Consider the following 24,327-nt stretch of genomic DNA (forward strand, 5'->3'; position numbering starts at 1 on the left):
CAGACGTCACCTCCGCTTCCCCATCTGTACACTGATTGCTTTTCACCTTTCCTCCTACACACACACCTCCCTGCTCTGTCTTAGTATTTGCTTTTCTAAGCTAAGAGCCTGGGTGGGGGTGAGGCTGCCTCTGGATGTCAGTGTGTCCTTGAAAACACCAGGGTGTGGCTCCATTATCACAGGCAGCTGGAATGCAGGCTTGGATGCTTGTGAATAAAGTTTGAGTTAGGGAAATGGGGTGAGAAGCATTTCTGTTTGGCTGCAGCTACTTTTCCCAAGCACAGACAGCAATCCCAACTTCGCTCCCTCCAAGCACACTGAAATAGTCTATCCTAAAAGGTATGATGCCAAGGCTTCCCACTCCGGCAGAAGCTGGGCAGAGGCTGTCCTAGCCATGACTTCTACCTGCCTATTAGCAGTAGTTGTGGGTCTAGGAGAACCCCAAGTCACAGATTTGTTCCTTCAAGGAGAGTGCCACTGCATCCAGAGACACAACTAGAAAAGACAGAAAGCTATACATTTTCTGTACAAACATTACCTCTCTCTTGCAAGGATTCAGTTTCAGCATATCCCCCACCATCCAGTCCCTCACAGTCTCCAGATACCAGATAAATATTTCACCATGGCCTGGCCTGGGTAGAGATATATAACTGAGTATCATCAGCATACTGATAATATGTCTCCCTGACTTGATGGATGATCTTTCCTAGTGGCTTCATGTAGATGTTAAAAAGTAGGGGATAGAGAGAGACAAAGCTCTTGTACCCGACATAGGAGCAACCACTGAGTTAACATCCCTTCCCTCTACTTCAGTCAAGAAGGACCGGGCCCACTGTAGTATTATGCCCATGCACCCAACTCTCTCAGGCAGTTTAGAAGCATCCCATGATTAAGAATATTAATTGCTTCTGAGAGGTCTACAACAAGGGAGGTCATTAATCAGAGCACCCAATGAGATTTCTATCCCATGTTGAGACCTCTGAACTCTGACTAAAAGGCTTCTAGATAATCTCTGCAGTTGCAGCTTTACCACATCCTGACAACATTTTGTCAAAAGGGAATGTTGGAGACTGAGACATTAGTTGTCCAAAATGGTGAGATCCAAGGGGGTCCAAGTTGCACAAAGATCTCCAAAGCAGCCAATGAAAAGATATTTCTGCCTGTATAAATTCTGTAGATCACCCTCAAAAAAGCCACTAATGGACTAACAGCAGAAAAGTATTGGTGTTTTGCCTCACTTATTTCCACAATGTAGGTTCAAACATAAGTTCTACCTTTGATAATCAAGCTATCAAAGTAAGTAAGTGAGAAAGAATGGAATGGATGGGATGGGATGGGATACCCTACTTGAAATAAATAAGTAATAGGAATTAGGAATTCTCTTTAGGACACAGGAACACCACTTGTAGCTCATAGGCTGCTTGTGTCCTATGAGAGATCTGTGGTAACCTGAAGGCAGATGGAGCTGCAACATTTTGTGGTAAGTCTCTTCACCAAGGATTAAAATTCTCAGAATTTTCAGCCAGCATGATTGGTCATGCAAATCAGGAATTCTTGGAGTTCTAATGCCAACACATTTGGAGGGCACTAGAAGACAAGTGCTAAATGCATTTACTAGGAAGTTGGTCCCATTGAATTGGTAGGGACTCTTTAATGAGATATGTTTAGCACTGGCCTATTTATATTTTACTTGTGTTATCACAAGTGTGTGAATTAGTTTAAATTTTATATTATCTTATAAAATGTAAACTGCCTTTAGTAGACCAAAACAAATCCTCTAAGTGAAAAATGAATATATAACCCATCTATCCAGTGAAAGCTTTGTGGGTGATATACAGTATAAGGATTACTTTGCTGACCAATCAGCACGTGTTACAAGGATCTTCTTCATTTCCAAATGCAACATTCGAACTGCAAATTGTACAATTCCTAGATATCTTGAGGGCATCAGGCTTGGGAGTCTACATTAGATGTTGTTAAATTTAACTGCATATTGGTAGTTAAAAAGTTATAAGCTGCCTTAAATCTTTCATAGAAGACCAAGTAGAAATCTAAATAAACAAATATTAATATTTGTTTTATGCATGCATTTATCACTTTTCTGCTGAATAAACTATAAAAGCAACCTACAAATTATAATGCAAAGTAGAGTATTGTTCTTGCCTTAACAGTAGTGCCATTTGGTAACTGGAGCTGAATGTCTTCTCATTAAACTGGTTTCTTCAAGCCACAGTTACAGAGCACAATGAAACAGAAAATACTTATGTACATCACTAAAATCCTATGATACTGAGTGTATCATATCTGCAGAATTCCTTAATTATTTTTTGAAACAAATATATGCATATACAGAGTTTTTCAGATGTTGTTCCTATCCTTTGGGTAAGAATGCATATGTTTATGTTCAAATAATTAATATTTTACTTGATAAAGCATAATTATGGAAATAAAATTGGTAGACACACACAGTCTGAACAATGATTGCAACAATCTGCATGGAATCCATATAATACGCATTATATACTTCTGATTTCCCTATATTGTTAACCTATTTTGATTTGTTCCTAAGAATGACACCACTGAAAAGGATTTTCCTCCCAAGCCAGTGCTATTTTACCCATTAAAATAGCTTAAAAATGTCATGATAAGAAAGCAAAAAACCAAGAGGTTCAGTTTGAAAAAAAATAACAGTAATGATTGCTTACAATTTCCAAACTCCCCAACAATTTTTTTTTTAAAAAAGCTATTGATGCCTATGCCAGCTTACACATGGATAGAGTAGTGTGAATAGCTGAGGGTTTCTCTCACACAAGCATTTTTGTGTGTCTCCTGATTATATCTAGCCAACTGGAAAAGAAAGAGTTACACTACTGTACAGCTAGTGTATTTTCTTTCCCACCTCCTAACTTGTCTCTGGATACTCAGACAGCTGTTTAGTCATGTAACAAAGAAAAATCAAGGTAGACAGCTATTATTTTTTGCTCATCTTTAAGTACTCTAAGTTCCTTCAGGATTCTGATATAAAGAACTACGCAGAGCAAGCCAACAAAACATTATAATGAAAATTATCCCTTCCAGGCGTTCCTCCATTATATACAGCATACCCATTCCTAGTGGCTCACACTTTCATTCTGGACTGGTAAGCTACCACAATTCTTCTTCCTACCATATTCATTCATGTTTGCATTTTTTAAAGCTGATCATTGTCCAAAATAAAGATATCTATCTGTTTGCATTTTTTCAAGTAGTGTAACAATAAATGTAGTATCAAGTAAGAAAAAGGCAGAATCATTTGCTTTATTTGAATGGTTTTTCTTTCTTTTGTCCTTTCAGCAAGATCTTTCTCTTCCCCAGATCCAGAATTCAGAAAACATTATACATCTGAAGCATTCTCTGGGCAAAAACATGAATATGCAATTCTGGAAAAAATGCCTTTTAGAAATGTTGCCTACAGCTGCCTTGGTTATCATTGTAATTTTGTTGGTTATGTATTATACTTTATGTAAGTGCAAGTTTATTTCAATAAATAAAACTGAATTCATTTTCTTATAAATGTTAGAATTCCAATAAAGCATATCATTCTTACCTTTACAACAATGTCAGAATAGTTGCTTTTGCAAGCATAAGAAGCAGTGGTCCAAATATTATTAACATTTCTCTTATTAGAGGGTAGTGCCAATTCAGAAGAGGTAATATCACTTTCCTTAACAGTTCTATCTTAACCCCAATTTTTTACATTCTTGGGGAGGTAACAAAGCGGGAACCAGAACAGTCTAAGAAATGAAATGTGTTGATTGTTTGTTATGAATTTACCCCAACTTTTTCTAATGATTTCAAAATAAACAAAATAAATAGCATTTAGAAAGCCTACATTAAGATAGTGAGTTTAAGAAAACACCTGTATCACGTTATTTGATTGCTACAAAATATTATCCATAGACACATAAATTCACTGACAGTTTTCCTCATGTACTCTTGAAAGTTTTGATTGTTTACCAATATGGGATCCTACACTTTCAGCTCCAGCATTCTCTTTTTTCTACGTTGGTGGAAGTGTGGAAATTCCTAACCTGACTTACACAAATGACCTCATGAATCCCAAGTCTCATACATTTATACTGCAAGCTGAAGCTCTCCAGAATTATGTAAGTTTGGCTATGGAAAATATAAAAGAATTGTGTTTTGTTTTGCAGTTCACTTAATAGCTCTTGAAATGGGGATGTTGATGTGGAAAGAACTAAGATATACAAACATTATTAGGGAAGAATTTATTTTTACTGAATTAATAATTTTTAAAGGTAATTTAAATGTTAATATACCTGATAAATAGAAAGTATAAGAATACTAGTTTGTTGCAAGCTGAAGGATATTTTTTATGGGACTATTTCCAGGGTATCATTAAGCAGAGAGAGAAGACTGCTTCAGACTGCAAATTCTGGGCAGAAAGGGGTCCACTATTTCTATTTTTCTTATTGGGCAAGGATGCCACTTCGATGACTCTGAAATGGCACTATATTTGTCATTACAATGCTGATATTATACAATTTAAGCGTTAGCTTTGCATTTACTTTTTTTTATTCTTACTACCTGACACTCTCTTCTCCAACACTTTCTATTATTTGCTGTCATAGAATAACTCTGATGAAATGGACTGTAATCGATGACATTTTAGATAGATTTAATATGTTTTGTTGCAATTACTGCAACAGGTTAATACAGATAATATTCTGCAAAGTAACTTCACTCAAATAACAAAGCTCTCTTGATATGTTATTAAAATAAGCAGAATTGTAGCTTCTGCTTCTTTACATCAATACTTGTATTTATGCTGTGTACCCATATGTGGAGTTTTGCATTATTATTTTATTTTTACATTAAAACAGACACACACACACTTATTTTAATTTCTTCTCCAGTATAATAATACTGGCTTTCTTGCACTTTCTCAAAATTTAATTTTAATTTTATTGATGAGATCAGTATACTTTTCTGGGCCTATTTTAACAGAAAAAAGGTTTGAAAGTACAAAGCACCTTTCTGTTAGCTTACATTTCCCAGATGAATTGGTTGTGGATCTCAAAGCTGTTTTGTACATGGATAACACAAGATGCCTATGAAAGGACCAGTAGTTGAAATTCATACTGATTTTTTTTTATTTCAGTAGTCTCTACTTGGTAAAGAAGCAGCCATATGGCACCTTGTAAAAGATATCACTTAAAGAGAAAATTACGTTGAGTCATCTGTGATTATGTATCCATTCAACTGTCTCTGGGGGCTGGGGGCTGGGAATAAAGCAATAAAAATGATACAGTTACATACAACTTAATAGGTTTTTCCCTTGTTCTTTATATTTAGCTTTCTAATTGTTTAACTGTCAGTTTGCAGAAATATATGGGTCTTCTGCTGTAGGAAATTATTACTTGAAATCTGTTATTGCTGCATTCAGGTAAGTCATACTTAAGCTATGTAACTTACATAAATAAAAATTTGTCTGCTATATCTGCTTACTTTTCTACTCATGGTTTTAGGGAATAATGTTCAATAGAGTAGATGCTATCAGAAATAGAGTTTAGTTCTGGTTAGACTTTGCCAAAATTTAGTTAGCAGGATATTTGTAAGTAAATGTAATTGTAAGATTAAGTAAAGTTTATTAGAAAAAGAAAATGCTACCTTTATGACAATAATGATAACTATAAAATAGTGCAAAGAATCCAGATTAATGCTGAGGCTTTTGAGACACATGAGTTGTTTGTAAAGATTTGCAACTCTGAATTTTTATATTTAGCATTTCCTCAGTGTAATAAGATATGCATAATTGGTAAAATAAGAAAGGCTAGAGATGTGAATATTCATGGTCTGATAATGCCAATTGAATACTTCTAATTATAAGATTAGCTAACTTCTTAATGCATCAATACGAGCAAATATTCTGACCATTGTGTTTTTTGATGTTACAAATAGATCTATTTTGAATCATATGTTGTTTACTATGGTAGTTGGGTGTATCTTGAATTAACTTTAAAACATAGTTCATTATTCATAAATTTGAGAAAAGTTGGCACATTCTATTCAAATTCCCTTCTCCAAGAGGTGAATACATTACCATCTAAAAACTGAACATAATTCAGGATTATAAGGTCATTAGCTGCATTTCTCCTTGTTAAAGATATATGGTGGAGAGCAAGATGGATAGAAAGCAGGCTGGGGAAAAAGAAAAATTAGCAAGACATTTACGTGGAGGAACTGAAATATTCTCTCAGAAAAATGATGTGAACAATGGTTTATACAAAAAGCATACAACTTGTTGGTTCAGAACAATATGCCACTTCTCAGTCCTTGGATGTGAGCCATAAAACCTTTCAAAGTTCCCACAAATTATAATTGTTAATAAGATACAGAAGAGAACATTATTAAAACATAATGGCAATGTTCACCCAATAGAATGAACTCAGTGTGGTCTAAGCTATGGAAATTCAACATCTGTAATTGTCTGGCCCTATTGGATCTACAGACAAGATGGCTACTCCAGTCATCTTAATAGCAACCATCTTAGATAACTTTTTCTGCCACTTTGCAGTGGCTGTCTGTTATTTTCTGCTTTAAAAAAATACTATCCAGCAGTGTGAATAGTATTGGTAGAACCACAGTATGCAGGAAGAGAATTATCTACTATTGCCACTCCTTTCTACCCTGATTTCACTCCCATGTACCAGTTGGGTGGGAGGTAGATTTGAAGGAAAATAGAGACAGAGCACCCAGAGTATTCTTATTTTTTGCAAGGCTGCTCTATATATTTATCTCTGTGCCTACCTGTCTCCAGAGATTGGAAGGCAAAGTTAAGCCCCTCTTCTGGATATATGTGATACATGCCAACTAAAAGAATTGGCATAATTAACTCTGTTACTTATGTGGGATTGGGGGGCAATCTTGATTTAGAAATGAACAGGTTTCTGGATTCATACAACATGTCAGGCTTTGAAATAACACAAGTATGAAGTATACTTATATTAACTATATTTCTTTCTCCTGGTCATGCCTACTTATTGACATGCTCCACTGTTATGTCATTCAGAAGCCAAATGCAGTCTTCTGACCTCTACCAATGGGCACAGATATGAATTGAAATAAAATATGGTGCTATACTTGAAACTTATTTTGTTATCTTCCTCCAGTGATGGAAAAAGTGGTGCTCGAGCATATTACTGGAGCACATTTTGGGCCCCAAAAGATATTGTTTTCCCTACTAAAAAGCATTCTTTGGCACATCAGAAGCAATTCATTAGTAAAAGAATACCTGCAATAGTTAATAACACTGCTGAAACATATCCATTAGAAGAAGACTTTGATATTATTACCATGGAGCTTTTTGGTAAGGTGATGTTTTATATTTTTTATTTTTAATAAATTAAGAAATGTTTAGGCCTACATATACATCAATATTTTTAATGACAGCATTTATCCTCTTTGGTTTCAGAATTTGATTCTATGGACTATGACACAATCCTGAAATCCGGTAAGGGCTATTCCCCCCACCCATTGTGCAGTCTTGTGCCTTGAGAAAAGAAGGCAACTAGTGATTACTCTTGTCTTAAGCTGAATTTGCAGGCACAATGAATCTGGGGAGCTACTTTAGTCCAAGAACTATTGCAAAGAATAGGAACTGCTCAAGAATATTTTAATTTGAAAGTGCTTGCATAAGACACATTTTCTGATTTAATGTAATTTATTCAATTTAGGCACCATCCAACTCCAGACAACTCTGGGTGACTCACAGTGTAATAACAATAAAACACAATATGAATAACCAGAAACAAAATAAAGAACAAAAATAAAAACTAAATCAAAAATCAAAAACAAGAACAAGAACAAGATGGCAGCTTGTTCCAGTAGCAGGCTCCATGACACACTTACTGGTTCTTGAAAGATGACTTTGTCTAATTGAAGGGAATCTGGTCAGCTCATTCCAGCTGGGCAGACACTCTCTCCCTTCTACTTCAAGGTAGACCAGACTAGGAAACCAAAGTCATGCATGCTAATATTGCTTTTATTATAAGGTTATAGAATCAGAATCTTTCAAGTCTGAATGTGCTTCCCTTCTCCCTCCCTTTATCTTAATGAGAATTAGGGAGGTTCTTGTCTGAGACACTTACTTGGGTTAGTCCTGGCCTGGACTCAGATTTCTTTTATCTGACTGTTGTCTTGGTTGTGGCTCTTCCTCCTGTTCCTCAAGGTTATTCCTTCTTCCCATTACATCCTGTTTAACATCTACATGAAGCCACTGGGGGAAGTCATCTGTTAGTTCAGGGTCTGGTATTATCAATATACAGAAGATACCCAGCTGTACATTTTGACCTTAAGCTGAGATATGCTGTCAATGTACTGTCCCATTGTCTGGAAGCTGTACAAGTCTCGATGGTGAGGAATTGACTCAGGCTCAACCCTTGCAAGATCAAGTGGCTGTGGATATTAGGGCTACCTGGGCAGGGGGATATTCCATTTTTAAGCTTGAATGGGATTGCACTTCCCTATTCAAGGGTGGTATGCAACCTGGGGGTCATCTTGGATTCACAGCTCCAGAGCAGGTGGCAGCTATGCTTAAGAGGGCCTTTGCACAGCTTCCTCTGGTACATCAGTTGTGCCCATCCTGGATTGGGAGGGTCTCCATGCCATAGTATGCCATGGTTGGACTATCACAGTGTTCTCTACATGGGCTGCCCTTGAAGATCACTCAGAAGCTACATCTGGTCCAGAATGGCATGGGGAATGATGGCCATGCCTTGGTATACCCAGTAGATACCATTTATCTGCAAGCTGTACTGGTTGCCCATGGAGTTTCAGGTGTAATTTAAGCTGCTGTTTATTGCCTAAAAAGCCCTTAATGGTATAGGGCTAGGTTATTTGAGGAACCACCTATTTCACATGGTTTCTGCCTGTTGGCATAATGGGTCCATTTTGAGTTTCTTTGGTTAAGCAATGCCATCTATTGAGATCCAGGAAGTGTGCATTCTCTGTCATAGCACCTGTCCTCCAGCATGATATCCTCCTAGAGATCCATGTGGCTCCAACCCTGAAGATGTTCCAGACCTCTTAAAAACTTTGATGTTCTCCCAAACCTTGGAGTAGGGTGGCTGGGGAGCCCCTGTTGGCTATCTTTTATGGCATATGGAGTGTGGTTTGTCGAAATATACATTTTTTTCTTATTGTTTTCTATCTTTTTAAAGTGTAAGCTCCCCAGGGTCATTCTGGAACCCTGCAGCCTTTAAACTAATTATAGACCGATAGACAGACAGACATATACAGCATGTTTAGTGAAGATGGGTTTTTGACTAGTTCTTTAGGAGTTGGGGAGACAGAATGTGATATTCAGTATTGCTTACTCATTTACTTCAAAACTGTGAAACTTCAGCTATGCTGTATTTGACAGCCTTCCTGCTCCTTTAGCTGAAAGGAGAACTTGACTTTTACTTCACAGTTTTTATCTGATGGCTGCTCTGAAAAGTGAGGCCAACAACTATAGATTGGTTCCCAATGCCCATATTCTGTTATCCCCACACATAGCATCTGAAGAGAACAAAGAGTACAGCTTTGTTCTCTGCTCCAACAATGATAAGAACCAGAATCTCCTTTTCACTTGAGAATTGCTACCATGCCTTGAGGCATGTTGCTAAAAGATTATGGTACGATAGCAACAAATCTCTTCTGAGCTGTTTTGTTCATCTAGGATTCTGTAATTAATTAGATGATACATGAGAAGAGGTATTACTTAATACTACCAGCTGGATACATCTTGACCTTGGTATTTGAATGATTAAAAAAAATAGATTGATTGTTCTAACAAGGTTTACTGATATGATAAAGTATTGAGTTAATTTAATTTAATAGTGTTCCATTTATCCCAGGCAGTCTTGATTCTTCATCCGTAAAGATGGTATGAGTGACCTCATACCATTTTTTTTAAAGAAAAAGAGCAAAAGATATTCAAATATAAAAGATCATTTATCAACAACAAATGATTAACTAATTCTCAACAACACAAATGCTATTTAGAATTTGTGCTATAAAAAGATTGATTCAAACACTATCCACTTAACCTGATGTGTTTCACTTAGATACACTGTTGGCTGATACGTTTAGAATGGCTTTGCAATGTACTGGCTTGTGAAAAATGCTGGCTTCCTTCTAGGATTTCAGGTCTCCCAGTCATAAATCAGGTGCATGAAAGAGATCCTTTTTCACAGCCTTTATGTCTGAGACCTGTCCCTAAAGGGACAACTTTATAGGGTGAAAACATAGTACTGTCTCACAGCATATTCAGGCCACAGCATACTATACTGTGGGATGACAAGGCTGCCTTTTGTAATGAAGGTATCTGTTCCCTGGGATCTGCAACAATAGGGTTGGGATTAATTTCACTTTCAATTTCTCATTCTTCCTGGTTTTCAGCCATTAATGTGTTTTATTTTGTCTACCAGCAGCTTTTGACCTGTATGCAAAGCCTGGTAATAACAGGACTTTAACACTGTTGAATCCCAAGAAATCTTTTTATCAATGGAGGCTACGTGTTCCATCTGAATATGTTGTAAGATTGGTAGTTGTAACCTCATATGATGTGCTTCCTGGGAGTTGTGCATCTCACAGGCTATCTGCATATGATTTCCTTCTTCCTCTGCAGAACAAGATCATTACCAGGTAGGGAACACGTTAACAATGCAAAGACAAATCTTACACTTGTGTAATGCGCAGCTCAGTGAGAGAATGCTGAAGGACAGTCAGACTCTGACAGTGCCTATTAAGTGTTCTTAGAGAACATTCTTAGGTGGCAATAGATTTCTGCCTTAATTTCTAGACCAAACAATCAGCTCGCTTATTGCACAAACTACATTTGCATAAACCCCATGATTTATTGGTGGAGGAAAAGTGATGAATTAATAAGGGCTTAGCCAGCTAACTGGAAATTATAGCAATTGAAGTTCAATATATATAGAAGGTGCCAGATTATGAAGAACTGCTATATATTGTATAGATATCTCATTGTACAAAATGTCTTTTGGTTCCAGCAAATATGTACAGAATTATATTTTATACAATGGCTTACTGTGTAATATTGTCTACTAGGATGAAAATTAAACTAAGTCACAAGGTGCTACTGTATCCAAATTTGTATTTCAGATGGTGTGGAATGTCAGGGGCCTGGAAACCTCCAGTTATACGTTTAACTTCATCAAGTAATGTAATGTTGGTCACTTTTTCACTGGATCGACGACAACGGAGTAATATATTGAAAGCATATTTCCAAGCTGTTCCTAAAATTGGTATGTAGTTGCCATAACTTCTATTAGTAGATCTCAGGGATTGTTTGTACCCTGATATTTATTAATTACTTTTGATGGTCCACCCAAAATTGTAAACGATGTGAAAGTCATTTTTTGTTTGTTTTGTTTATGACATCTTGAATGGATGTACCATGTTAGTACATTGTTCCTACTCCTAGTTATGAGTTACTCCTAGTTATGAGATATGAGCAGCACTATGATGGATTGTAATGCAGTCTATAGGTTAGTGATACTAGGTTGCATAAAACTGAACTTTGGTTAAGTGTGTGGCATACTGTGCCAATTAAGCCAAAGCTGACTGGTTATGTCCTTACCATTGGCATGGAGTGCTGCACATGGCACAGATACAACTAAGGTTGTTAACCTAGTCTACAACTTCTCTATCTTACTAAAAAGAGTTTTATGAAGACTTCAAGTGACTAAAGCTGCGATGGTTGCAGAGGTCAGTATCTATGGGCCCATCTGGTGACGACCATGACATATGGAAGATTGCAACTTGGAATGTAAGAGGAGTAAATGATATAGAACATGCACTAATTAATTAATTAATTAAATTAATGGAAAAAATATAGATACATGTCTGTGAAACCAAAAGAATGGAATAGGATGTAATAGAGTTGATGATTACATGTAGGGAAGTGTAAGTGTAGGATTAATTATGAACTAAAGGACATAAGTGCTTGTCAGAAAGTATAAATTGGTGCTATATATAGGTATTGCAGGTAGGCATGAAAATAGGAATCCATAAGTAGATTATAGTTGCATGTTACATTCTATTGAATGGTGATAATGGAAGAATCAGAGATGAGTTTTGGGAAATGATGGATAACATTCTGAATTAATATGATCCAGGGGAAAAATATTCTAGTTGATAACATAGGGTGAGAATGAGATGAAAGAGAACATAAAAAGTGATGGGATCATTTGGAGACCCAAAAATGAATGGAAAAATTGACTTTGGTGAGTATCTGCTTAGAAAAAGCTTTATCTGTTTTATATGTGTAATTTAAGCATATGCCTATTCATGCACATATATGGGAAAGGAATTAATATAAATCTAAAAGCATGAGCGATTTAATTGCTCATGATGAAAGACTGAGAAAAATAGTGAAGGATACATGGGTGTTTATAGGCTGTGTATGCAGAACACAACATTTCTTTGGTAGCATCAAGAGTATATCATGGGAGGAAAAGGATGTGGAAGAAGAAGGAAGCAAATGAAAACAATCTGCAATAAGGTAACTGCAGGAAGAGAGGCCAGATTGTTCTGAAAAAGTATTAGAAGATGGATTAATCTCTAACAGAATTCATGGAAAGGGGATGTAGTGGAAAATGATACAGAAGCTATCTGGAATAGAGTAAAAAGGATTATATGACATGATGTCACAGAAATGTCTGGAACTGGGAAGTATGAAAAAAAGATGAAGAAGGTTGTGTAATAGATGATAAAGCAAAAGAAGCGGTGGATGATTAAAGAAATGTATATAAGAGAATAATCACTTTAAAAATGAAGACGATAGAAAGAAAAAACTGAGAAGGATACAGCTGAAAAGAGAATTGTTATTATCAAAAGAGACAGAGAAAATGTGAAGCAATCCTGATGCAGAATGAATGCAATTAAAAAAAAATGATGAATTTTTTGGGGTGAAACTAAACTAAAGTGAGGGAATCCTATAATGAGTGTTGTTTTTTATTCTTTTAATTTCTTTGTCCTACAACTTATTACATCTTTTCTGTGCTTTGTGTAACATTGCAGATAAGAGGATCTCTAATGCTGAAAGGTGGATCTCATCTGCACACATAGAGGAATGTGTATTGAAAAAAAAAGTCTCTTTGGCTTTTGTACTTTTCAAAACGTGAATTGTTGTATTGCTTTTTTCCCCTTAGTTTGTGGTGGCTGGTATGTTTCCTGGAATGGGAGTGTAATTTCACCTTATTATCCCAGTTACTATCCACCAAATATTGACTGCCACTGGGTTATCAGGGTATGTATTCTTATATCCAACAATGTATCACGTTTTAGAGATGTCAAAATTCTATGTTTAGAATGTATCTGGTACTTAATCAGTTTTTGTAGCTCATTTGACATCTATGAAAATTCTAACATTAATTTTCTTTACAAAAATGCCTCTTGGCTTGGTTAGAAAATAAAATAGGTGGGTGACAACAGACTAGAGCTTTATTTGGAATGTGGCCAGATGCCCAGATGAGTGTAGGGTGTGGGGTTAAGATTAGCTGGCATGGTAAGAAGCACCATGAGAGAGGGTAATAGAAGCCTAAAGGGACACTTGGTGACTAGCCATGCAAATCCTACAACCGTTACATACATGTGCAAAACCTTCTCATTCTGTATGGTGGTCTTTTGTAAAAATGTCCATCACATGCTCCTAAGTGTGCTCTCAGCCTTAAAGAGGTAGCTTAGAATCTTTGTTTACTACACAAACTACAAATGATTAGCTTCAGTCTAGCTCTTATATTATCAAACATTATAGAATTGGAACTCTTGGATTTTTTACTCATTTTTATTAAAAAAATACATTCTGCAAAATGCATATTCAGATACCCAGATGGACAACAATTTCCTAGCAGTAAGTTAGTTCTTAATAATTTCAAAGTTTTAGATTGAGAGACAGTATCTTTTGTCCAGTAAGTCTTAATAAAAAGAACAGTAAACTACCTCTATCCAGGTGGTATATGAACAAGGTTGTGTGTGGGGGTGTGCATATTCAAATCATGATTATTTACATCAAATTCTATATATTTTAGATGTTTAAAATAACAATTACAAAGAATCATACTATTTGCTTGTCATGGATTATAAAAAAAAATACAGGTAGTCCTTGGGTTATGACAGCAATTGGGACCGGGATTGCTGTCAAGCAATGTGGCATAAAGCGTGACATCATGTGACTGCATCACTTAGCGACGGCAATCCCAGCAATCCCGGTTGCTGTTGTAACCCCAGGTCTGGGTGGGTAGTTAAGTGGAAAGAAGCAGGAGTCTGAGGTAAGGAGCGCAGGGGGGTGTATGGGTGCCACAGGGAGTGCTAGAGAGCACAGGCTGGCCAGAGAGGGTCACAGGTGGGCACTGAGGAGTGCAGGTGGGATGGCAAGGGTCACAGGTGGATGGTGGGGTGCTGTGTCCCAGCATGGAGTATGGAATGTGGGTGGGTGGGGGTGCCACATAGTATGAGAACCCTGGGATCTTGTACTCTGTAATGGGGCTCCTCAGAAGAAAAGCAGGGAGAGTGACTTACAGAGCAACTTGAGACCTTCCATGTCGGCTTCCCCATTGACTTTGCTTGTAGGAAGCTGGCAGGGAAGAATGCAAATGGCAATCACGTGACTGTGGGGACACTGAGACAGCCACAACTTGGTGGACTCATCAATCCCCCTCATTCAGCACCATCATAATTTTAAACAGTTGCTAAATGAGTGGTCGCAACTGGAGAACTACCTGTAGCTGATTGGAAGGCAAATTCATCCCAAGAAAGAAATAAAAGCCATAATACATGGGTATGAACATCATGCTAATTAAATGACAATTAACCATATTATGGCTTAGTGTTATACAGTATATGAACCAACTCTCTGCATAACTTCTGTTTAATTTATTGTACTGTGATACAAACTACACAGTATCTGTCATGAACTGATGCATAGCCCAAATGAATATCTGTAGTATTTGTATTCTTACTTAGTGGCAAGGCTTCTTACAACAAATGTTGAGAAATAATCAGATGAATGGCTGTGTCATTTGATGAATACAGTTTCTTGAATGCATAAACACAAAAGAAAACATCAGGCATCAATCTTGTATCCAGTTACCAGGTAGTAAGTCCCACTGATGTCAGTGGGATTCTTAGTAAACTGGTATAGTATTGCAATGCATTGGTTCCTCTGAAGTACAGAAATTATTGGAGTATAAACCTTACCACAAACATAGTTTTCAAACTTTTGTTTTTAAAATTCTTATTTTCTTTTTCTTTTTTTTTAAATCTTAGGCCCCACTCCCTGGATATAGGTTGATGTTAAAAATTATTGTAATACAAATTCAGGAACAATCTCCTGGATCCAAGAAATGTGATAAAGATTGGCTGGCAATTGATGGAGTGAGGTGAGCTACAAACCTATTGTAAAGCCCTCATTTCAGTTATTACTTTTACTACTTTTCATTAAGTATTTAAAAAGAAAACAAAGGAAATAATTGACCATTTTTCAAATTATCTTACTGTGTGGACCCTTAGGATAATAAAAGAAACAAACAAACAAATGTAAAAATAAAATAAAACAGGAAAGATGATTTCTCTGAATTAAGCTACATTTACATTGTTATCATCCTGTTCTATGGAATCATTAAAAATTAAAAATTCAGTTGCCTATTTTACCCAAATAAAACTATCAGGCAGTGGAGGGCTGTTCTCAGTAACGCAAGGATGCTCTCCACTCCTGCTTTATTGGAAAGCTGCTCCCACACATGGATCATTTTCTGTGCCTCTGTCACCCTAACCTGCAGATCGGGTACAGTAGGTGATCCATGGAGTGGGTAATGGGTAGGGGCTGCTCAATGGGGAACTCTTGCTGCTAACAGATTGTGTTGCATGAGTAGTTGGTAGGAAAACACTTTGCTGAGCAACCTGTATTCATTCAGGGCTTTTCTTCCTACATAACTTGACTATAAATATGTAAATGTTCTAATGGACAGGCTCTCTCTTTGGATAGTGCCAAGAGATAAGTCCCTGTCATGCCACTACAAAAAGTGGCCAATAGAATTTGGGCAGAACCCAGCCCTGCCATGTCTCACAATGGTCCTCACCAAAGCAGTACACAATGAGCAAGGCTTGAGCAGTCGGTGAGGCATCCTTGAGATGAACTTAGAGAAATGTTAGGAGATGTCCAAATGGCAAGTCATAATAAATGCAAGAGTAAATATAACAGTTGGTTAGCTCTGTTAAAATGACATATCTGCCATTTTACTTCAGATATATCCTTTTCAGATATTGCAAAGCTATTGCAGAAGAAAACAGGGTCAAGGAATATGGTTATTCCATTTCAATCAGCTTCCATTCTGATGAACTGGTCACACAGAGAGGTTTTTATATAGAATTCAGAGCTTTCAGCCATACAGATCGTAAGTGTTACTTGCATGTTATTAACAAATGATTACAGCTTTGTGAAGGGGGACGCGGTGGCGCAGCGGCTTAATGACGCTGAAAGTTGCCGGCCAGAAATGGTCGACGCTTCAGTGGTTCGAGTCCAGCCTTCGCGTTAGCAGGGTGAGCTCCTGTTTCCTCCCCAGTTCCTGTAAACCCAACAGTTCAAAAACTCACGTGAGTAGATAAATGGGTACTCTCACTCCGGTGGGAGGAAAAATGCTGGCGGCGCCTTGCAAAAAAGGAGTCGGGAGCAGTTGCCGGTAAGCGCAAAAAACTGTGCATGCCCAAAAAGGGTGCGAAGCAACGGAAACCCCGCCTCCTGCGTTTGCCAGCTGGGCTCTGCCCTAGGAAGGAGGCCATGGCAAACCACTTCCAAAACAATTGCCTTGAAAACTGCAAGGACTCGTCCAAGCAGTCACTGCAGAGTCGGTAACGACTGAGCGCAGATAAAAAAAAAAAAAAACAGCTTTGTGGAACTGTTTAAAGGCTTATTAAGTTTAATGTTTGTGTATTATTAAATTATATTAGTTACTATTAATGTGTTTCTCCTCTTATGAAAACTGCTCACAGAATTCTATGCATTTGGGACATAAAAGATCAAGGACAACTTTGAAAATTAATCCTGTTGCCATTCTTAATTTCTTAACAAGGTTGAGAAACTTCCTTTCTTATTCAAAACTTCCTTTCTTATGCAGAACATTTAGAAGCCATTTAAAAAGTGGGGTAAAAGTGAAACATCTCATAGATACAGTATATAAAGACCATATTCTGTGCAGCAAACATCATTCCTTGATTGGACTGATCTGTTATACAGTGTTTTTCACAACTGCAATAGCCTGAAACATTATGTTCTTTTAGCTTGTCCTAGGCAATTTAAATGTTCTGACCGAACATGCATTCCTTTAAATAGTAAATGTGATGGGTGGAATGACTGCACAGATGGAAGTGATGAAATGGATTGTGGTAAGTTGTTTAATTGTGGTAATTTATGTTTTTAATGTTTTAAGTGTTGTTTGGGATTTGCTAAGAAAGAGGATCATTAGATTCCATGGTAAATCTGTAAACATTTATTTATTACAAATAAAATAGTTGATAATCTTTGGTTTTGTCAAATATTGCCTAGCCATGTGGCAGTACATAGTTAGCCTTGATCATAGAAGCTAATCAGAGATCTTTCTGGTCAGCATTTGGATGGGAGACATCAGGAAATGCAGAGATGTTGGCTAGCCTGGGATGTTTAAAAAAAAAAAATGTCCCTGAAGAAGGGGATGGAAAACCACTTTTATCCTGTTGTCAACAAAAACAACCTAAAAGTCAGCAGGACTCAAACTCAGCTTGGAAATGTATTGTCGAAGGCTTTCACGGCTGGAATACAATGGCTGGTGTGGGTCTTCCGGGCTGTGTGGCCGTGTTCTGGAAGTTTTGTTTCCTAACGTTTCGCCGGCATCTGTGACCGGCATCTTCAGAGAGCAGGAGCACAGACAAGAGCAGTTCTCCCTGTGCTCCTGCTCTCTGAAGATGCCGGTCACAGCTGCTGGCGAAACGGTAGGAAACAAAACTTCCAGAACACGGCCACACAGCCCGGAAGACCCACACCAGCCATCAGCTTGGAAACTTTACCATTACTTACCTTATAAAATGTTAACAACTTTTTATATAATTGAGCTTTGCTTTGTATAAAAAGTTTTGAATAAGAAGGCAAGCAAAATCAGTGCTACATAAACTAAACATTCTTGGCTAAAATGTGTATGAAGGGGATACCTTTATTTTGGCATTTGTATTACAATAAAATGACTTCTCTTGTTACTCCTAATCTACTGTATAAAACAACTCTGAAGCTGAAAAGTCTTATTAAATTATGCAGAATTCCTAGAGCATGCTTTTGCTCCGTACAGACTGATTTGCACTAATTAATTTTTCCTACAGCATTCAGGGAATTGAATCTCATGATTGGGCAAGCCAGCCTACCCAATTCCTGCAGAATTCTAGGGACAGTTCCAAAGTCCATTAACTTAAGTTATGATAATAAGATTATCATAAGCCAGAAGTGGACATAAGATTGGGTGTAATGTGTAAATCCATTCCAAGAAATAAACTACGTTTGATTTTTTTTGGAATAATTGGCTTTTTGTTCCAGGATCCTGTCTTACTACTACTTTACTCATTTTATGCTCTGCCAATTTCTTCTGGGGTCTAGTATAAACAATATAGGTAGTCCTTGTTTAATGACCACAATTGGGACCGGCAACTCCATCACTAAGTGATGAGGTTGTTAAGGAAGTCATCACATGACCATGACAGATTTACGATCTCACTTCTGTTGTGGTCATTAAGTCAATCACCCAGGTTGTTAAGTGAGAAATCACATAATGGTGACTTGTGATTTTATTGCTGGCTTCTGCATTGACTCTGCTTGTTGGAAGCTGGCTATGAGATGCACAAATGGTGATCATGTGACTGCATGATGCTCCAATGGTCGTAAATGCCCGCTGTTTGCAAAACACCCAAATCTTAATCAAGTGACCATGGGGATGTGCTGATGGTTGTAAGTGTGAGGATGGGTCGTTAACTTCTTTTTCAGTGCTGTCATAACTTTGAATGGTCACTAAACAGGGCAGTCATTAAATGAGAACTACCTATAATGAATTGGCCTGAATGAACTATGATTACGCAGCTTCTTCCTATCTTTAATCTCATACTTTGATTAAAACAAATTTGGATTAGCATTATATGAAAATACTGCTTAACCAAGTTAATTTGTGTTGTGTAAATATGCTTTCTGGAGATATTTGCTACTGAGTGCTACAGTTTTGACTGTGTTAATGCTTCTTTAGGTTGCAATACAGTGCAGTTAAATTGTAGTAATGGAAGGTGTAAAAATTATTCCCAGTCTTGCAAGGAAGACAATAGCTGCAAGAATGAAAGCCAGGAAGGGAAGGAAGTCAGCTGTTGTAAGTATGCTTTAAACTAATTTTAGATTGGAGGTAGGAATTGAAAGGATAATGCATAACTTGTAAGAAAATAATGCAGTATTTTTAATATATACACTTAAACTTTCCTGGGTATTATTTGTTGTCTTTTAGGATATGTAATGGTAATATATAATGTTAATTTCAGAAACATTTAAAATCTGTCTCACATTTCTTTAATTCTCTTATAACTGATATCTTGCTGCTTTGATGCAGAATGGTCTAGAATTTATGAAAGCTACAGAAGAGACCAAGTTGCCCAAAGCATGTTTGTTTGTTTGTTTGTTTGTTTGTTTGTTTATTTATTTATTTAAATTTATTAGCTGCCCAACTCCAGTGGACATTAAGTAATGGAAGGGTGGCCATCCCTCCAATGCTATAGAAGACAGTCCTCTGTTAATGGGTGCTATAAGCATTTTGAGCATTATGTGCATTCATGCACAGAGGAACCTGAGCATCAGCCTTTCCAGGTAGACCAGACAGGAAACACAACCAGATGAGTTAATTCTACTTTATTGTAAGGCTACATTAACAGAATCTTGAAAGTCTGAAAGTGCCATTCTTCCGCCATCACCTTTACAGCCCAATAACGTAGGGAGCATCCTTTCTGAGCCTCTTGGTCCACCCACTATGCAACTGTAGGCTATCCTCCCTCTTATCTGACCATTCCCTAGGCAGCATCTTTTCACCCAGTCTCCCAAGATCATTCCCACAGACCATTACACTGAGTGAGGATACTGGGTATTTAAACTCAGAATCACATCAAGCACTCCAGTGGTAGAATTGGATTTCTACTATTGCCCATTTTCTTATGTATCTGGATTATATAAGATACTGGGCTCACCCAATCAGAAGGATGCTGTTATATTGTCATTTTGTAAAACACTAATTACATAGCCTGTGAGCAACTATAAGTCTGGGCCATCTCTCAGCCCGACCTACTTCACAGGGTTATTGTTGGGGAAAAATGTGAGGAGAGAATGCTATATGTATCATCTTAAGCCCTTGGAGGAATGTAGAATAGAAATCTAAACTACAAACGGAATCAAAGACACTGACTTTTTTTTTCACCTGTCATTGCATCTTTTCAGCCTATAAAAGATGTCTGCCTCATTCATATAAATGTCTGAATGGGAAATGTCCAATAAAATTAAATCCAGAATGTGATGGCATAAGAGACTGTGCAGATGGATTTGATGAAATGAATTGTGGTATGTAATTAATGTGTGAATAGCTGAAGTGAGCTGTAATTCTCTGTATTTCTGCATTTATTTTGGGATGCAAATCAGATTCTGTGTGTTCTCGGGATTGCATTGCACAATTCATAGAGAGTAATCAGCATCTCTCTTTTAGCATGTGGAAGGAGTCAGATAAAGAAATTCAGAATTGTTGGTGGTGAAGATGCTAGGCCTGGAAAATGGCCTTGGCAAGCAAGCTTGCAGCTGGGAACATCTGGTCATATATGTGGTGCATCTGTAATTTCAAATCGGTGGTTGGTATCAGCTGCACATTGTTTTCAGGACTCTGAGTCTACAAGGTATGCATTATGTAATGCAAAGCATGTATCACTGATAATAGTCATTCAAACCATTGTATTGTATTCGTTTAGCTATTGTTTAATTCATGGACATCTCCATTCATGTCTACCTATTCCCTCCTCACTCTTTATTTTAAATTTAAACAAAATTAAATGGAAGTTGACATGCTGCAGAGCAAAACATCAACTACCCAAATCCTCTTTATTTCCAAAAATCCTCTTGGGCTGCAGATTGATTCCATAGACGTTCTTAGAAAATGTAAATAGTGAATGGAGATTGTTTGTAAATGTGTTTGAAAATGTGCCAATCTGCTGAGAACAAAAGGGCCAAAGTAAATTGGGGGTTGATAAGAAATATCCTAGGGAATTAATAAAGAAACTGGCAAGGAAAAACCTTACCTGTTGCTATATGATAAACTGGTGGTTTGTGAGCCAACCCAAAGTGTACAAAATCCTATAAGATGCTCTATAATGTAAAATATGCTTACTGGTTCAAAAAGTTTGGGGTCCTCTGAATTAGTTTATACAAATTTATAGCCCAACATAAAATTATTTACATCATGGATAAACCACATGGCTTCTGTGGATCCTTCCTTTGACACCTATCATACTCCTTGATTTTATTCTTTTCTTTTAAAGAGACTTTTAATTATATACTAAAAAAGAAATCTGCCATAAGTCAAAGCAACAACTTTTAGGAAAAAAATGTGGCTTGCCACAGCCTAAATACTTTGTTCGGAATTGTGCATAACTGACCAGAAAATAAAAGAAACAAAAGTAAGGAATGGTAGAGATCACTCTGCAGGTCTAAAGGAGGTGAGAGTCTGCTTTTTGGTAAGGCACCTTGGTTATGAACAGGGAAATTAATCCACCACTATGGACAGTACCCACAATATATCTCTCCAATGTGCCTTCTGACCTCAAAAAGTCAATGGTATCCATGCTGTGTAAGTTTTTGGATGCTGAATTGCTTAAAATACAACCTGTCAAAAAGCATGACTTAGGCTCCACTCCCAAATTTACTAAGCTGGGAGCAAGCCCTACAGAATTGAAAGGAACTTTTTTCTGCGTAGATAAGTATAGGATTCAAATGACAGCTGTCTTTTTAACTTTAATAGGTTAACTAAAAATGCATCAGAGACATAGATATATCAAGGAACCAAGATGGTATATATGTCACAATAAAATAATAGCAGTTACTTTGTAGAATTTAATTTATTATTCCAGAAGGTGAAGATAAACTTCTGATGGCTAAATAGAAATCTCAGATTTAGAAGCAGAATGATATTGAATACAAATTTCAGGAACACAACAGCAATAATTTGTATCTCTCTCTCTCTCTCTCTCTCTCTCTCTCTCTCTCTCTATCTATCTATCTCTATCTATCTCTGTCTCTATCATCTCAGATTTATATGGTTGCCCATCTTGTAAAGCACAACTCTGGCAGTTCACAACAATAATAAAACCATAAACAGTAAAAAGAAAAAAAATGAGAAAAAACAAGTGCCTGATCCATTACCTCCATCTATTCATCTATACAGCCTGGAGCTCCCAGGCTCCAATCTTACTATCCCAGAGCCTGGTGGAAAAGCAAGCCCTCTACAGCTTTCTGGAAGGCTAAAAGGGTGAGGGCCTGCTGGATCCCAGGGGAAGGAAGTTGCATAGGGCACGGCCTGCTACGGAAAAGGCATGCTTCCTAGATGGCAACGTTTAAGGGAAGGGACCTGGACCTGTCCAATCTGATGAAACAGGCAGATACCATCAGAGAGAAGAGGTCCTGCAAATAACCTGGCCATGTGCCATACAGGGCTTTAAAAGTAATAACTAGAACCTTGAATTGCACGAAAGAAAGAAAGAAAGAAACTGGGAGCCGTAGCTGCTCGTGCAGGAATGGTATAACATGGATAAACCAAAGAGTGCCTAGCCCAGCAAACTACCGTATTCTGAACCAGTTTTAACTTCTGGGTGGCCTTCAAGGTGTTTCTTTGTTTATATATTTATTTGAAATATAAATCACTTCCTATTAAAACTCGAGGTTAAAGCATCACCTTCATCAATCATTCACATGAGCAAATGGTCTGGATCTTTGGATTCCCTGGTCAGCTTGGAAAGATTGTTTTAAACCTTAGAAACCCATTACCAGTCCATGCAGACAACATTGACTAGACAGAACCATGGTCAAATCATATCCCATGTTCCTAAGTTAGAAATGTGTCTTTTCATGTAAGCAGTTTTAATTTTCAGAAGTTTTGAATGACTTTATAGAATACTGTATCTTTTACTATATATAATCACCAGTAGGGCTTACTAAGTGATCTGAATTTAGTAATAGTATTTTGTAGTATTTATTGATCTGAATTACTATTGTGCTCTCAAGGCTGCACAATCTGAACTTTAGGGCTACATGTAGCCCTTTAAAGTCTTGGGTACAATCCCCAGGATCTTTCCAAAAGTTGCTTCCAAAGAAGAAAATTATTATATGCACAGGGAACAACCATGGTAAACATATAATTTAATTAATATCAAATTTAGTATTTTTTATTCCATGGCTTGGACCATTTCTTGTAGTGTACCCCTAGAAAAAGAATACAAGACAAGGTGCACCTTCAAACCCCCTATCTTGCACTTTCTACTTTAATCTGATGGATTTATTTTGTGACCATTATATTGTTTAGGTTTAGTTCATTAAAAATAATCTTTCATGATTTCTGCTGAATCAATACAGGAAAAATACTAGGAAAATTACGATCTTTGTTTTTCAGATACTCCATAGCATCCAGCTGGACAGCATATATGGGTATAAAAATCATAAACAAACACAGCAATAATCAAGCAGTAATGAGATCAATCAAAAGGATAATACTCCATCCAAATTATGACCAATACGTCTCAGATTATGACATTGCCCTCTTGGAAATGGAGACACCAGTATTTTTCACTGAGCTGGTACAACCCATATGTTTACTGAGCAGTCCTAGAGTATTTATTTATGGAACTGTCTGCTATGTAACTGGCTGGGGAGCTGTAAAAGAAAATAGTATGTTCATTTCAAATTGCAAGTATCCCTAATCTGTTGTACCCTTTTGTGAATTATATCTGTCAGCTGCTTTGGAAATCAATTTTAGTTAAAATGTTTTGGATATAATTAAACTTAACAGGATTAAGGAAAATCTGTTGCAATTCTGAAAACATATCCTTAGTGGCAAACGATGGAGATCTTTAATTTCATAATGTTCTTAGCATTAAATGACTTATGCCAGTTGGAAGGCACATCTTTAAATTGGAAGAAACATACAACTTTATTTATATTTAATTTATTTAATGTACCAATTG

The 24,327-nt window shown here is 37.0% G+C and overlaps 1 protein-coding gene across 1 annotated transcript; it reads left to right on the forward strand.

Annotated features, from left to right (window-relative positions):
• The first annotated feature begins 7,341 nt into the window (after positions 1 to 7,341).
• Positions 7,342 to 24,063, forward strand: LOC103048601 (suppressor of tumorigenicity 14 protein homolog). Its single transcript, XM_088144444.1, has 12 exons — positions 7,342 to 7,369; positions 7,475 to 7,513; positions 10,473 to 10,689; positions 11,170 to 11,312; positions 13,221 to 13,318; positions 15,337 to 15,449; positions 16,330 to 16,463; positions 17,347 to 17,451; positions 19,323 to 19,439; positions 20,549 to 20,668; positions 20,811 to 20,994; positions 23,757 to 24,063. Exons 1-12 carry the CDS (start codon positions 7,357 to 7,359, stop codon positions 24,061 to 24,063), a joined length of 1,590 nt encoding a protein of 529 aa, XP_088000570.1. The 5' UTR covers positions 7,342 to 7,356.
• Positions 24,064 to 24,327: the final 264 nt, after the last annotated feature.

The sequence above is a fragment of the Python bivittatus genome, unplaced genomic scaffold, assembly GCF_059951505.1.
Source record: "Python bivittatus isolate LINGU-HERP-01145 unplaced genomic scaffold, Pbiv_v1 ctg000350_np1212, whole genome shotgun sequence".
NCBI lineage: Eukaryota > Metazoa > Chordata > Lepidosauria > Squamata > Pythonidae > Python > Python bivittatus.